This window comes from Sander lucioperca, chromosome 11, assembly GCF_008315115.2.
Source record: "Sander lucioperca isolate FBNREF2018 chromosome 11, SLUC_FBN_1.2, whole genome shotgun sequence".
NCBI classification, from domain to species: Eukaryota; Metazoa; Chordata; class Actinopteri; order Perciformes; family Percidae; genus Sander; species Sander lucioperca.
This window is the reverse complement of record NC_050183.1, coordinates 22,921,103-22,938,837: the sequence shown is the minus strand read 5'-3', so window position 1 is coordinate 22,938,837 and position 17,735 is coordinate 22,921,103. Positions and strand designations below refer to the sequence as shown.

Below are 17,735 nucleotides of genomic sequence, written 5' to 3'. Positions count from 1 at the left end.
ACCTGGTTGATAAGGGCTCATTGTCTCTTTTATTTATTTTTCTCTTCCCTTTCCTTTTGCTTCGGTCAGTTTGAATGGAGGCCACTGGATGAGTGATATGTTAAGTAATAATTGGATGAATGAAGTGTTTGGAGTGATTCTCATGCTAAAGTCAGACCTCAGAGACCTATGTGTCTTTGTGTGTTTGTGATGCCCGTCGTTTCTGTGGCAACTCAATAATCGCCTCATCTGTGATGTCAAAGTTAACATGAATGAACATAGACAAATTCAGACTGTGGGGTTAACCTTGGCGATAACAAAAATACAACTGCACTAATACATATCAGGATCATGTTATCACTGGGCTCATTTATCATTGTCACCAACACTATGAGAGTGACTTGTAGACCAAAGAGGGTCCCTCTCTGCTCCACAAGACTACTTAAGTGTCATACTTGCATCTGTGGAAGACACTCCTTATTAAGTGGAATAAATGTTTGAGCTGAGGAATGCCCTGCCACTCTGGACCAGAAGCAGGAAGGAAGCCGTTGTCACCTGAAAGATGCTTGCTAATTTGTCATGTTGATTGCTGTTTAGGTGTCTCAGCAAAATGCAAAAGATCTCCAAGCCAGTGTTGGAAAAAAAAGTCTTCATGAAGAATATATATATAGATGTACCAGGTCAAAAGCAAGTCCTAAGATGTTTAATTAGTTCTGTACAGTGGTTCTGCATGGTGGACATTCACACGGTGATGTTTTGTGATGGTCGCTGAGGTCCGACATGAATTGTGAAGATTAGGGATGAACAAGAGTTGTGAAGATTAGGGATGAACCAATCCGATGAACTAAATCCTCATTTAGATACCTAAACTCAGGATATCTGCCAATATTGAGTACCGATCTGATACCTGGCATATAGTGATAAAAACTGTGCTACCATGCACAACTGCTGTGGCACTTAGAATTGACCCTTCGCTAAGCCACAGGCCAATCGTGACTTAGCAACCGTAACTAGGCGTGGGAGGTCTGTCAAGCTTTCGAGCGAGGGAAACACCGTACGCCGAAGCGTTGTGCAAATCCGATACCCGGTATCCTAAAAGTTTGGACGGGTCGGTGGAATTTGTTCCCTTCCCTAAACCTAAAACCCAAGGGGAGAAAGGCTGGGCGTGGATCAAGCAGTGTGGGAGGCCCCATTTACAACTAGCTAAATGTTGACAGTATTAAAGTGCCCATATTATGAAAAAATCACTTTTTCTGGGATTTGGGGTGTTATGTTGTGTCTCTGGTGCTTCCACACACATACAAACTTTGAAAAAAATCCATCCATGCTGTTTAGAGTGAGATACAGTTTCTGAATGTGTCCTGCCTTCAGTCTCTGGGTGAGCTGTTCAAAATCGGCACGGCTTGTGACATCACAAGCCGAAACGAGCAGGCTAACTGCAACCATTAGCTCGTAGCATGCTAACGCTAGCATGCTACCTCGTTCTCAATAGCAAAGCACTGCTACAACACACACAAGTTCACCATAATCTACAAAAGAACTACTTACATGTGCGCCCTCATTTAGAAGTCTCCCAGCTAATCCTGCCTTGTAACTGACCGAAGTTGTAGAAACAGCCTTTCTTTTACTGTCTATGGAGCTAGCTAGCTGACATGATCTACATCTGAGCTACTGGGCATGTGCAAGAGCAATCAAAGATAGTACAGAAGAAGAAGAAGAAGAAAAGAGGTCTCACTCTGTAGCTAAAACAGAGACCAGCTGAAAAGAGGATCTGCAGCAGTGAAAGAGAGCACTAGAGTACAACAAAAATATGGTGTTTTTTGAAAATTAAACCATGTAAACATGTTCTGGTACAACCTTAAAATACAATTATGAACCTGAAAATGAGTATAATATGGCTGCTTTAACAAAAACACATATGTTTGCTCCTAGGCAAGAACACGCTAATGCTAGCTAACTCAAAACAGCATTGCTTGGAAATAATGATGGTTCTTTGTTCATAATGCATATATATTTGAACGTAAAATGTGGCGCAAAACGAACCTAGGGGTTAAATAACAGATGTGTACCCACTCAATCGCTCTCTGGGACATGTTTTCATGCTAATCGAATGTGTTTGGAGCTTGAAACAAGCTAGCGCAGACCGCTGATTAGCTTACAATGCTAGTATTCGGGGCACAGGGAAGGTAAAAACAAATCGCTATTTATACCACTAAAAAGGCTCAAAATATCACCACACTTCAACGGTAGCATAATGAGTGTCCCTAAATGTTAACTGAAGAATTGAGAACTTTGTAAGTGTACAGACAGTTTATTAAAAAGATAGATTATAAAGACAGTCGCGTTCTCGTATACAGGCGGCCACCGTCTTGGGAGCTACTGTCTTTCTAAGCTAATCGGCGGTCCGCGCTAGCTTGTTTTAAGCTCCAAACACATTCGATTAGCATGAAAACATGTCCCAGAGAGCGATCGAGTGGGTACACATCTGTTATTAACCAGTCCTTAAGATGATTAAAGGCAAGACAGAGGCTCACTGACATACTTTAAAATATATTTCAGCATTTTGTTAATCGCTAAAATTATAAGCAGGAGAATGTTATCATTGCAAAGTGGTCAGGCTAATGTCTTGTGTATTCCACAAGATTTATGGATAAGCTGTTTGATTTACAATTATAAGATTATTTTCAAATGTCACTTACCCTGCTGTGCATGAACATAGCTGTTCCTCAATTTGTGTGTTTCCCATTTGAATGGTCAGTGTATGAGGCGGCTCACATTATTGCATGACCTATAGGCTTTAGCTTCAATTTTGATGAAATTATTCTCTAATCGGTTGCATATTATGTCGTGGATATATCCCTCGAATGCATACTGAAGTCCCTTTTGTCTTGCTCTCTCAGATATTTCACCTGTTCGCCAAAAATTACTAATTATCTCCTTGGGAATGTCTGACGCCGGTGCATACTTACTGTAATAGACGTGCCAGGCACGAAAGCTTGTCGGGGGTAGCAACAGTAACTAAGGAGGGTGGGGCTTCGAAGGGTCAATTGAGCTGGTAGCCCAGAATGACTAAATGAATGTAAGTGATAGTGGAAACAGTGAATTTAAAGGGGCGCTATGCAGTTTTGGCAATTTCTTCGCTGTGTTCTCGCTTTTTGCTCGCAGGTTTCTCTATAGAGCTCCCCCTACAGCTTCGGAATAGACATTTGGCAACACTGTGTAAAAACTTGCTTCCTTCAGTCTGCTGTTTCCTCTTTCTCTGTTCCTCCGACAATGCTTTCCTAGCTTTCTGCTTCTTTTTTGCCGGCCATCACGATAGTGTGAAAAACTCGATCGTTACCTTGTTCTTATAGCTAGCCGGTTCCTGGATGGGGGAGTGTATCTGTGCGGTGCCGTGAAGCAATTTGTTACATCGCGAGACCTGATATCACGCGATACTTCCTGACACTGAGGCTGGCGGCTCGCCAGCCAAAAGTTGCAGGTGTGGTTTTTCCGCTCACAGGCGCTAGGGGGGAGCGAGACGACCACCATTCAACCCGAAAAAAGTCATATAACCATTCCACTGACTCCGAAGCTGTTCATTTAAGGTAAATTAAGCTAAAAAAAACACTGCATAGTTCCCCTTTAATAACAGCATTAATGAAGAAGCGGTATTTATTGTGGATTAGTGACATCTGACGAATACCCAATGATTTATGATGATGATATCTTGGAATCACAAGATGTGAATCAGTCACATTGAAGATCAGGCTGGTTAGACTTAGATTTGTCTACATACCATTATAGCTAGAAACTTTACTGCACTTGTAGTTCAGAGTTCAGTCGTTTCTTTTTAAACTGAAATACCCATGTCCGCATGCACTTTTGGAATTTGTGAATTGAGTCAGAATCAGAGAGGATGAGAATTAAGATTTGTATATTCCCCAGTCTGTAAAATCACTTCATATCTTTCACACTGTCTAGGTTCCTTTGTCAGCCTCTGTCTTATAAACGTGTATCATTCGGCCCCTCTGAACTCTGTCTGCCTCTTTCTTCCTTTCTCAATTTTTAGAATTGATATTTAAATAGCTTTCAGGGATCATGCCTGTTGTTTGATCCTGATTTAATGTGATTGTGTGTGTGTTTGTATGAGAGAGACAGCTTTCATGTCAAAGGCGATGTTGTGCCTGTCAGGCTCTGTCAAATATATCTGAGATTCTATTTGCAGTCTTTCTTTCTGGCGCACCAAGACAAAAGACATTTTGCTAAAGTATGTCTTTTTTTCGGTTGCCTCATCTGCAGTGTGATATTGATTTAAATCACAAGGACAAGCCAGAGGAGCCGTCTGCCAGCTACAATTTGACAGGCTACCCTTAAGCTGTCAAATGGATGTCTGATCGATGTTTAATTATGGTTCTCTTCTATGTGAATCCAAATCAAACCAGATCAAAAAAGGTGCTGTTCCGCATGTACATGCACTCAAATTACACACATACATATCTCCGAAAAAAAAGTTTTACATTAAGATAAATGATAAAAATGTCTGACTTGAATCAAAAACAAGACTTCAGTTGAATAAATAAATTAACACTTAAAGTTAAAATGCATCAACAAAAGATTTTAGTGAAGATCCCTGTTGTGTAATTATGTGCTAGAGTTATGTGCTTGTCATCTTGCTTGGTATTCAGAGCATACCCACCTCTCATCCTTATTCACAGATATGGGTACAGGCTCAAGTCACAGCGGCTGCTTTACAACCATTATCTCCGTCATTTTGATCCAACATGAAATACCATTTTTTTTAATCTTTATTTAACCAGGTAGGCCGTTGAGAACAGGTTCTCATTTGCAACGGCGACCTGGCCAAGAAAAGCGTAAGCGTGCAGGACAACATACAGTTTCACAATTCAATACAATACATTTGAAGGAACTGTTTTCAAATCCTGTGTAATTCCAGCTCTGAGTGCTTTCCATATAGCATGGCTCATCTGGTGGCACATCTTGCATGCCATCCTGTAAATATGAGTTTCATGCTTTATCTGGATGCCATATAATACAGTTACACACTGCCATCTCGTGGATGCAGGCCTGAGAATGTGGAATGGTGCCCTCTGATGTTCACAAAGGGATCCTGCTTCATTTTACTTAAGCATAAGAGTTTATGCAGTCTATGGTTTTACCCATCAACACTGGAAGCTGTTTTGGGCTGTCAGCACAAGAGAAGGCCAGAATACAGAATGCCCTGCCCAATAGTGAACGGTTTCACTGGGTGGCTGTGATTTGGTTTCATCAACATATTCTACAATAGCACGTACAAACAATTAGAACTAGAGATACATGTATTTGTTATGTTTGCCAAGGTTTTGTTTATTATAATGCTGCTGTGTCTAGGCATAAAGTTTATTTCGCATCTGATTAATTTCAGTGAAACACAGCAGCACCAAGCCTTATAAACACTGTCATTCTTTTTGCCAGTTTACACTGTAGTGTTGTTCACTAGTTATTCAACTGTTCCCTTGTATTAGTAACTCTGGATAAAAGTGGCAGTTACATTTTAACTGCAAATGTAAACAAAAATGTACATGTACTGTACATGAGCACTTAAGTTGATTATAGTTGTTGTGTCTATTGTAAGTTTTATAGGTCAAATCATGAGCTCAAATCAAAGGTCTCTATTTTTAGCATGATTTAACTGTCACTGCCACTAAATTATGTAACACCACATAATTAGATCAAGTAGAGAAGGCTTTGTCTTGGAATAACATGTTAAACAACAATAATAAACAATAATTAGGATGGTTATCCTGAAATGAAAATAATCCTTGTCTGTATATTTTTGCCATAATGACACAGATTTGCTGGTTGCATGGCATTTAAGAATCTGAACAACATAACTGTTGTCTCTTTAAGCATTTACATGTATAACCATTATCAATTGTATGTCAGTGTTTTCAGAATCTGCACCAGTTCCCACTGGTATACCATAGGTGACGACCATTATAGTGTGAGGAAGAACTCTTTCTGTATCTTCTTCTTCTATGGTTAACCATCAGCAGCACATTAAGGAGGAATCCCATTGTCTCGCAGGACATACACAGCCCTGTGGCTACCACATCTTCCGCCTCTCCCATTTCTAATCTCAGTGTGTATGATGAAGCAGTGGGGCGAGCTAGAGTGTGGGAATGTAGTAGTGATTCAGTTTTGGCCTCTGTAGCCCTACTCCTCCCTTTAAGTGTTTTGTTAAGTGAGTGTGTTATGTGTCATCTTCATGGAACATTTCCAAATAAATGACTGAGAAGCATACTTGACCTGTCATAACTGTAGTTATTAGAAACTCCTTCATCAGTCAGGAAGGTTACTGACTACTGTTTGAGGAAGTTATGAGAAATAGAAGAGAGTTACTCACACAATCAATGGGATCTTTACTCAAATAGAAAATTATGCTTCGGTTTGATTTTCATAAAAATGCACAACATGCATGCAGCACTGGAACAGCAAGTTGAAATTTGTTACTGATACCAAGCTGCTGCTACGTATATTACATGGCAGAATGACAAAGTGTAGTTATTACAAGTATTATTAATAGGTGCCTTGTTTACATCCTATAGCTATAACATGCTCACTGTTGTCTATGTCATTTGTTTTTTTTAATCCACTAAAATTACTTTATTATATTTTACAAATGTTTTTTATTGTGAAGACTATTTTACAGTCAGATAGTTGGTTATTCAACTAGACTTGTCTTGTATATTGCCACATATAGAAAGACATATTACAGTAGCTTCAAATTTAATGTATTTCTAAGTACTGTATCTTTTATCCCTTTTTCTTATATTTCTGCAGCGCATTTGCTGTTCTGTATGTGCTGCTATTTATCACAAATCTGTCATCACGGTTACCATATACTGTATATGAGGGCTTGGATGTGACTATACTGTACTGTATCAGGCACTGTGGTCCCCTGCGAAGGTGCCAGATGCCACCTCTTTCCTCACACAGACACACACAGACAGGAACTGACAGTTAAGGTAGACCAGGTTGACGGAAAGACAGTGAATCAAAACTCCACAATTTAGCATTCATAAGCAGTATACAAACATTTAATAAATAGTTTATAACACATTGTAAAGACATATTTTATATAATATTACAACAGTGTTTTACTATGTTTTCATAATTTGTCTGTTTATACACCAGCCTCCACAACAACATATTTTTTTTTGTGTTTTAGCTATTTATTATGTGTTTATATACTGTTTATACAAACTAAATAAGGGGGACTTGCAGTAAAGTGTTGGTGTTTTTATTATTGTGTCATGCATACAACTCTATGCAGCCTGCATGGGCTTACAAGACACCATAAATTCATATCTGATGCATATACATTTACTGTAGAATAAGAGTAAACCTTATAGTCCATCTTTCCTTCTTTTTCAGGCTTTTCAGACATAATGTTAATGCAAAATTAACTCACTTAAATCATTATAATTTGAACAACATAGCAATTATACATACAGTGTAGTTGGTTTAAAGCTGTGTGTGTGTGTGTGTGTGTGTGTGTGTGTGTGTGTATATATAACCATAATGCGTCTGTATTTTTTCCATACATACAGTGTTAATTAAAGCTATCAAGGCTGTCACTGATGGATGAATTATGACTCCATTCCAGCAACTCCACTCCAGAACTTGGCTGTTCCTTCTTACTATGCTGGTCGCTGAAGGGAACAGAGCTCCATACACTACAGTACACACACACACACACACACACACACACACACACACACACACACACATACTGTGGGGAGGAAGTATAGCCTGTGACGAACAGAAGAGCCCGCAGAGAGAGTAGAGAGTGTCAGAGTGTGAATGAGGGCTTAAGACCTCCGTGATGTGACGTATGGACCGCTGCTTATGTTGCTGCTGTGTGTGACGTGAGATCAAGTGTGTAGAGAAGGTGTTTGGATACCGGCTTGCTGCTTTTATCTGTGCCGACGAGGGGCTGATGGATATCCTGCTTAGAAACTTTTTAAACAGATGCTGTATAGGTAGCAGTCATGTAAATGTATGACTGTGTACCCTGAATAAGTGATGGCTTGCTATTTATTTGAGGTGTGTGTGAATATGTGATGGTACTTGATTGTAGTAGCTGATAGATACATTTAATGGTTTTCATTTACAGTTGTGTGATAAAGTGTGTGATATCAGTGAGCTTTGTGATGTTAAGTGTGTGAGAGGTGTGTATACATGTTACCGTGTGTCACTAATGGTGCTGACTTGTCAAATGTGTGTATGATAGTGTGTTACGTTTGTACTCTATGCTTGGTCTGTGTGTGAAATGCTGCACTTGTGCTGTTAACACTCTGGGTGTGTTCCAGTCGATCTAGTTTGTAGTTACGTATGTGATGGTATGTGCTGTGTAGTGTGTGCATGAGTGCATGTGTGTGTCGGGGCGATGTACCGGCGTTCACCCTGTGCCAGAGGAAGGGTTCATTTTGACTTCAGCGAGGAAGTTATCAGGAAACTCCACGCCGCCAACCATGCTCACAGGTCAGGGTACACAGTTAACCACACACAACCACACACACTTGATGCTGTCGCACACTTGATTCTATTCTTGCAGTGTTTTATCTGGTGTCAGTTATAAGGAATTATTTTTCAGATTCTTTCTTTCTTCAATTGCTGAACATGTTCTTGCATTTGAAGTTGTCTTATTTCAAGAAACTCTTCACTAAATTGTATAGTGTTTCTCAGAGTCCCTGAACTCCTCCCCTTACTGGATGTGTGTCCAGGCTGTGTGTAGTGTTACTTCCTATTTCCAATACATCAAACAATCCTCTCATGTGGTTCTCATCATTATAGTAATCCTCAACTAGAATGTGGTTATATGCACTGTCACATGTTTGGGTGAGAAAATCCAACTTCAGTAGATGTTATGGTTTCGGGTGCAGCAGTTTTAGCAGAGTGATGTTTTGAATAGGTTGTGGGCTGTGTTATTGCGGTTAAGAGAGTCAAGCAGTTTACCATGTGAATAAGTCTGGGAGTGTTCAGATTTATTTGTATATTTCATCCTTACTTTTTTAGTCTGGTATTTGAGACACATACATATACATGATACATATATATCTAAAAAAAACAAATCATGATATCGAAGGGTCTCCACGACTGGTAAATCAATTCAAAAAAACGATTCACAGTACATAAATGTAGTTACTTTTCCCATGTGATTGCAGTAGACATACAATTTAAAAAAAAAAAAAAAAAAAAAAATATATATATATATATATATATATATATATATATATATATAATTTGTTATTAAAAAATATGAATTGATTTTTGGAATTCTATGAATCGATTTTGAATCGGTAGAGCTTGAATCACGATTCAAATGTGAATCAATTTTTTTGCACACCCCTACTGGTAAATTTGACTTTGTTGCCAAGCAGATTTCTAGTCTGACCATATTAGTTTAGTTTAATTCTTTCTACATAGTAATTACTGGGAACGCCTACACATTCTCATAACAGTGATTTCCAAGCTAAGTGTTGGGGGATGCAAGATGATTAACAAGCTAAGAACATTTCTGCAAAACAAATTAATGTTGTTTTGTTTGTTTCCTGAAGTATTTGCTTTTTTTCTAGTGAAATATTGGAAATGTTTACATTAAATTGAAAAAAATCTGTAAAGGGAACATCAGTCTTTATTTGAATTCTGACATAAAAGGCATCGCTTGACTATAAAGTAGAAGTATTGAAACTGCAATCTCCAAACTAAAACGTACTGCAAGGCTCAGTGCCATATGTAGGGATAAATAGAAAACCATGATTATTTTTCTTTGTAATTTGGGTGAACTGACACTTCAAGAATGTAATTGTTGTTGTGGTATTTCTGCACCACAGTGCTCCTTAACAAATATTTTTGGTGTTATTATCCTTAAAGCAGCATACATCACCATCATGGGACAGCAGACGTCAAAGGAGCAAATGAGTTTGGGAAGAGTGAGAGTTTTGGTAGACTAGACACTGATGTTGTGTCAGAGATTTAAACTAAAGAGCCTGGTCTGGACACTGCAGTTTTATTTAAAGGTTCACATTATTACACTTACTTAAAAGAATCAGGAAAGCAGGAGGAAAAACAAATATGCTACTCTTAGAAAAACTACTGCATAGGAGGTATCTTTAATAAGTTATCAGTATTTTTTCTAAAATGTACATGGAATATCACATTGTACAAAGCAATCACTTATTCTCCTTGAAGGCCATCATTAGAGCAGAAATGCATTATTATCAAAAAATGTGTAATATATTATTCCTACATAAATAATCCTAAATTAATTATGTTTGTGCCATGATTCAAACCCTTAATGGAAAACTAACTTCTGCCCTCATTAAGGCCATTTATGCTCAATGATAAGAGCACTGTGGTGTGTTATTTGTCTTCTTTCACCTGCTTAGTCTGACAGTTTATGCTCATATGTGATAGTTGTAATAAGACACTCAGTACATCTTTAAACATTGGGACACAGCGTCGCCCCGTCTAAGGTGGATTGTATAATAGAGGGTGGCTCCAATAGTGTTTGTTACAACTGTCAAGTGCCATTTTAAAATTAAGAATTTGGTGAAATTAAGTTTTGTTAAAACTCCCAAAACCTTAGTTGAGAATGAAAATAAGCAGCAAAGAAAGCTTGAAATAACTGATGCTGATTTTGAGTGCAGACTGTGAAAAACTAGGCTGGGTCTCATCCCAGGAGGATAGTGGGTATTCTGGCTCAGCTGGAGGCACGTCAGGCTGCTGGCTTGGACTGTCGCAAGGGCATCATCACAAGGAAATGGAACAGAGCAAGGAAAAAAACTAAATGACACTACAATAGTTTATTAAAATACCCAACAACATAAAGTTTACTCAGCAACTTTGAGAAGTTGGTGTCATGTCATCTGTATAAGTAACTAATATTTTTCTCAATATGCGGTCTAGTAATGTTAAATGTTTATTTCTTTAATCTTTAAAAACAAAATAGCCCTGATGGCAAAGTCTAATTTATAATTATGGAAGTGTGGAGACATTGGGCTCTGGAGACGTCCACCTCTGGTTGGGTGGGTTCCACCTCTGTGACTGAGGGTTTCCTGTGGAAAGTACTGGACTATACTAAAGAAAGCAGAAGTACACAGATGGTGTACTGTACTGTGCTGCATGTTTGAATCATTAGACAGGTACACAAGGCCCATGTAAGCCCCAGGACATAATTACTCCATGACCACTTCCTCTCACTATGTTGTGTGCATGTGGTTTTTGTTTGTGCATAGCCTACAACATATTCACACACATGCAGCTGCCCTGCACCTTCTATGGTATGTGGGTGTGCATGAATTAGCCTATATATGTGTGCCAGGGAGTGTTTCTCACATATCCAACTAGGACAGGAGATAGGCTTAACCAAATATTTTGACTGTGACCCGGATTCCTGTGGCATAAAAACAAAGATCACTGCCCCTTTTATCTTCACAGAGGGGTTTCCTGGGTGCTGGGTCCCTTTTTTAATTTTCCGCCTTTACTTCTTGTCAGGGTAAAGTTACCTCATATTATCTCGGACCAACATTGATTCTCTAGCGAGGACTTTTTTCACAATTAAAACCCCAAACTGTTCATTTGTGGAAACATAGTTTGAGTACAAATAAATAAATTAGACATCACTCACAGCTGTTCATGCTGCTATTTGAGTAGTAAACTACATAGGGGGCCTTTTTTAAGTCAATGGAGGGGAGCAGTGTTGCCTGTAACATGATTGTAATTGGTCAAAACAAAAACATTGTGGTTGAGTCACAGCTGTTGGCAAAATAACCCCAAACTGCCTCAAAATATTGTCCATATCTGTTTGAAACTGCAATAATTTTCAGTTAAACAAAATTGACCCTGAGGCTGCTCTTCACTTTCTTCTTAAATTTTGTTACATGTTAAATAGCGGTCAGCGTTTTAAACCAGTTTTCTTTTTACATTGGTGACCCTTTTTTCTTTCCAGCGCCGGACTTTTGAATAGCAGTGTTTTGTGCTTGCTTGCCCATGGGTGGGGTGCAGCTCTGTGTTGAAGAGTTTGTGGTTCAGCCATATTTTTCTTCTTTTGCAGTGCACTTTACTTTTAGTGTGATATGTTGTTATGGAGATGGATACATAGAAAAATGTGGCGAGGACTCAAATTCTGCCGTGGTTTATGTGGTCGGGGGCTTTCAATTCTGAGTTTCTGGCCAAAGGTTAAATTAGCCGCTGTGGAGTGGGTTTGATGGTGATGATGGTGATTATTGCAATTAAGATAATGACGTGGATGATAACAAGCGGTAGTACGGATGGCTAGGATGATCACAAGGAACAAGAAGATGGTGACTCTGCTGCTGCTGCTGATGATGATGATGATGATGTTGATGATTGAGGCCAGGATGGTAAGGGTTAAGATGATGGTGGTATCTATAGTGGTAGAAGAAGTATTTAGATCCTTTACTTAAGAAAAATTACCATTACATTCATGTAAAAATACTCCATTACAAGTAAAAGTCTCAGCAGCAAAATGTACTTAAAGTATAAAAAAATCTATCTAATAATCTACAATATTTGCCTCTGAAATGTTGTTGAGAAGGATGAATAGAAGTACCTCAAAACTGCAATTAAGCACAGTACCTGAATCACTTTCCACCAATGGCTCTCTAAGAAGATTGCTTTACTGAATAGAAAGTTATGGGTTTAATGGAGTTGTAGTTCCAGCACACACTTCAATGACAGCAACAGAGAGAAGTCAGGGACTGTGGTCGCGAGTCACCCGACTCTGTACAGACCAGGGAATGTAATGGAAAAGAGATGCCACACTGCAATTTGCCAGCTCAAAGCTAAAGCAATGTCCTGCTATGTTTGTATGATTTTTTCCACTTTTCACTCTGTCAGTTCACTCATATTCTCTTTGTCTTCCTCCCAGGTAAAAGTAAATTTCAGTTATTCTCTTTCTAGTGTCCACCACTCTGTCCTCTCTCTGACCTTACACACACACACACACACACACACACACACACACACACACATTGAGCTGCCCACAGCCCCTGTTCTATTATTATCGTCACCATAGTCATCACACCTTTCGGCCAGTTCTGCTTTGTGTCCTGAAATCTGACTGTAGAGAATTAGACTGTAAATTATTTCTAAATGAGATCATCTGCTTTGTACATCAATGTGCATGTATAATGACTTGGCTCAAGTCCTGATTACGTTAGTGGCCTAATTTCTATTAATAAGTGCTGCGTGTAGTTGGATTCCTGAGTTTTCTTTTTTCTCTTGTGGTCACTCACAAATTACAAAAGGCCGAGGACATATTTTATTCTCAGCTTTGTTTTAATTTGATGTAATGCCTGTTTATATAAATTGAAGCCTTTGGTTTGCAAGGCAGGAGAATAGATTTCTTCTCATCTAAGAATACAAGCTTCAACAAAATTGTCACAGTTGTTGCAACTTAACAATAAATCTGGTCAATTTGGGGAAGTGGGAGACAAAAATGCAAAATAGTCTGGAGCCAACTGAGTTTAACATACAGTAGTGTGACAGAGTGTTAAGTTGTATTTATAGTTGTGTCTTAAAGGGTTACAGTGTAGCTTTGACATACATTAGCCTCCTCAAAAATGTAACTACACATCAGAGCTGCAGAGATACCACATGGGAACCACAAGATCTGTGATTGGTCAGCTTGGGCTTCCTGTGTTTTCCCCTACGTGTTTTTGATGACGGTAGAGACGGTTGTTGATATTAAAGACAACATTAAGGAAGTTGAAGAAAGAATCAGTAATTTGCAGTTTTTCAGTAACACAAACACATCTTCACTGCAAACCTTCTGCAAATGAATGAATGTGAACACAGACTGGAATAAGGTCATTAAAGGAGGATACGACCTGATCATGTACAATACATCTAGGGCCTAGATTCTAGACAAATGTTTTGGTGGTGCTATCAATACTGAACAGAACCTACCCCCACTGTAGGTATCTATGACAAGACTCCCGTCAACGCACTGCATCGTGCATACAGTAAATCCCCATTTAGGGACCATATTCATGGATATAGGCTATAATTCTTTTGATTTTTGATGAAAATCTGGAGTTGAGCTGAGTAGTGCAAATTACTGAAAGTACTAAAGATTGCTGAAATGGAAAAACTACTTCATCAAAGCACATGTCTGATTATTTCATACTGATGTAATCAATTTGGATGGTGCGGCAACTGAGTTTTAGTGCTGACGCAATATCTTTAAATTGCATCATTATTAGTATTATTATTACTTCCGCCAAGGAGGTTATGTTTTCAGTTCAGTTAGTTAGTTTGTTTGTCTCTCAGCAGGATTACGAAGACCTACTGGCCTGATTTTCATGAAAGTTGGTGGAAGGTTGTAGCATGGTCCAAGGAAGAATTTCTTAAATTTAGGAGCGGATACACATTATTTGTCATTTTCGTTAACATTGCAACACATTGCATGGCCTTGGCAGAGGTCTTTGCCCTTCTAGTTTGAAATTAAGTTTAAACTTTCCCATCGTGGGTAGAGGTACCCACACTGATACGTGTCCAGACTAGATGTGGGAATAGATCAGTGTTTGACAGTGATGACGAGATAAATGTCCTTTAACATTCAGATGTTTTGAGTCCTTGGTTGTTAAAGTTGTACCCTTTGCTCCAGTAGAGTTCATGTGTTGGGAAATGTCTGCTTCAGCATGTGCATGTTTAGACTAGCTTGGGTTATTAACCTATTTTTAGATACTCCTGCTGCAGATTCATGTAGGGAAATCTTACTGCGATCTTATGGAGTGCAACATTTCAGCTGCTATTTTCACTTGGTCTGATGGGATTGCTCAATCATCCTTCTGGGGCATTTCAGAGCTCTGGCAAATTTCACCGAGCCGGCAGGTTAGACAGAAAGGTCTTTTTAAGGATCCGCTGCTTGTCCCTCTCCATTTCTTATTCAGTCCTGTTTGTCTCTACAACATTTTGACAAGACGTTCTATTAATGATGTAGTGGAACAGATGGTTTTATATATGATTCTTAAAGTCACAAGACTGTTAACAGAAGTATAATCACTCATTTAATAACAGAACAAACTCCAATTCAAGTGTGTGAAGAAATTACTGTATATTTAAACCATGTTTAACCCTAGGACAAACAGGAGGTGTTACCATGGCACCTCTGTTTGCACAACCCGACAGACAAATGGTCACTGGTTTCCTCTCACCATAACACACAGGAAGGAAGAGATTATTTCAAAGTATAAGAATGCTGTCTCTCTCCCTGTCTGCGACACTTTGGGGCTCCATCTTTTCGAGCACAAGTGTCTGTTTCTTCTTAACAGACTGCAGAGTTTTAGTCTCTTTTTTATTTTAGCTTACTCAGCTAACATGGAGAGGTATTATGATGCAGGACAATTCAACAGGTCAAGTAAAATAAAGAAATTCACTCATTCATTCGATCACGGAAGGCTTGTATCATGTAGACGCGCCCAAAGTTTTGTTGTCATTACTTAGAAGTTGTCATTACTTAGAATTCCTCATGGGGGCGACAGAAACTACGCACTATAGCTTTAACATACACATCTAAATGTCTTTTGACCTGCAAATCACAAAATCTGTGTCACCTGGGATTTCTATATTTTACTTTACCTGAAGTATTGAATTGTCCTGCATCATAAATCCTTCTTGATGCTCAGCTGAGTAAGCTAAAATAGAAAAGGAGACTACATCTCCGCAGTCGGTTAAGAAGAAACGGACACAAAATCGATGCAAACGTCTGGGACCAGCAACTTTGAAACTTGTCTGACATTATCTGATTTGTTCTTCTTACATTTATTTATTTTTCCCATGTTTTTAAAATAATCATAATATTAAACATTGTAAATAAAGATTGCTGAGGTACAATTACAGTCCTGTAATATTTCGCAGTTTTCTTCTGTGGTGGTATTTTTATAATACCAATGTTTCAGATGACAATGTAAAAACAATGTGAGTATATGAGAGGAGTCGCTCGACCTCAAGGACCTTAGATTTGACTAGGTAGAGACCTGAATTGGACTTGCCCCAAAAGACCAAAGACAGACACAAGACACAAGATTTACTTTTGTTCCATGTTGTCTAGAGCTGCAGTGATTAGTCGATCAATGATTTTTATGCGATCAACAGAAAATAAAAACTATTCCGATTAATTAAAAGGGATACATTTGCTGGTTTCAACTTCTTAAATGTGACAATTTGATGATTTTCCGTGTCCTACATGATAATAATGAATAGCTTTGGATGTTTGGACTGTTGGTCATACAAAACGTTATACTTGAAGACGTCATCTTGAGCTGTGGGAAATTATGCAGGGCATTTTTCACTTCTTTCTAACATTGTACAGACAAAACGATTAATCAGTTAACCGAGATAATAATCTGCAGCTACTTGATAATAAAATAATTGTCAGTTGCAGCTTTAGTATTGTTTTATTTCATATCAGATTATGCCCAATGACCCAGAATCCATCTCAGCAATACTGTATCCCACAGGGTGTAAAATAATAAATAAGAAAATCACTCCCCACACACCTACAGTCACATGAATTAACGTGCAGGATACTGAGTTGTACCAGTCTACCAGTAAATGAGACTGAAGGTACTGGCCAGTGACCTGAAACAGCACCATTGTCTTAGAGCTGGGAACTGGAGTCATTTCCCACAATAAAAGATTTGTCACAAACCTTTCCATACACATTTGCTATCTTCCCTTTCTGTCACTGGATGTTTTCAGTTTAGTCTGTGTTTCTTGTTACTCTTGGCTATTTTACCACAGTAGCTGCTGCCTAGTCCTGAATTCCACCAAATTTCAAATGAAGACTCTTCTTAAGAAAATATAGTTTATGCTTGACGGATCAGTTGCTAGTCTACATCAGAGAATGTGGCCTGTAATGTCTGCTTTGTCAAATTTGGATTTAACTAATAGTTATCGTTATCAGTGATGTATTTTACATGAATTTTGATTTGTTTGCTGATTTATGTAGTGTTTATGCACCAATTTGAGCTTGTAAGTTAATGTTTAGTACAAGATTTTTCATTTTTCTTTAACCTTTTTGGTCAGCTCGCAGTGCAGTGCAGAATCAAGTTTGGCTTTCTAGTACATGGTCACTGATTACAATCCAGTATTTATTCTAATATTTTCCAGTTATCCTGATCCACTTCTCCTTTTATGTGTTACGCAAATCTTTACTATCTCCCCACATGCACATATTCTTTGTACTTTACATTTTATACTGTGAACTTTTGCTGGTCAATATTTTGCACATTCCTGCACAAAACTGTACAGCTCTTTCACTTTAAAAATAGATAGTTGTTAACATATTTCTTACATTTTTAATATTTTCCATTGTCATTTTTTTCTATTGTATATTATCATCTCTTGACTTGACACTTTATTATTATGCACCAAATCACCAAGACAAACTTGAAGCAGGGCTTTTGTAGAAAGGAATAAGTTACCAAACAGTATTAGAGAATCAATGCAGACATACCTAAGGCAGACTATTAGTGAATACACTCATCTTCCTTGACATTGTCTTTAATTTCATGGATTTAACTTTCTTATTATTTTTTGGTGGGCTTTTCACTTTATTTGACAGTGACAGAGGATAGACACGAAAGGTGGGAGAGAGATGGGGGATGACACGTAGAAAAGTGTCGCAGGCTGGACTCGAACCCGGGCATCTGCAAAGGACTCGGCCTACATGGGGCGCACGC

General features: G+C 38.5%; 1 protein-coding gene across 3 annotated transcripts in view; it reads left to right on the top strand.

Moving 5' to 3' along the window:
* Window positions 1-17,735, top strand: part of pde4ba (phosphodiesterase 4B, cAMP-specific a) — a 211,801-nt gene that overhangs the window by 118,629 nt on the left and 75,437 nt on the right. Inside the window, exon 1 of one of the 3 annotated variants that reach the window (XM_031284041.2) lies at window positions 7,799-8,505. The exons of the other annotated variants lie outside the window; for them this stretch is intronic. Within the exon in view, the coding sequence (XP_031139901.1) occupies window positions 8,411-8,505 (95 nt within the window). The 5' untranslated portion in view covers window positions 7,799-8,410. Of the gene's footprint in view, window positions 1-7,798; window positions 8,506-17,735 lie in introns of those variants that run through there. 3 annotated transcript variants of the gene reach the window in all.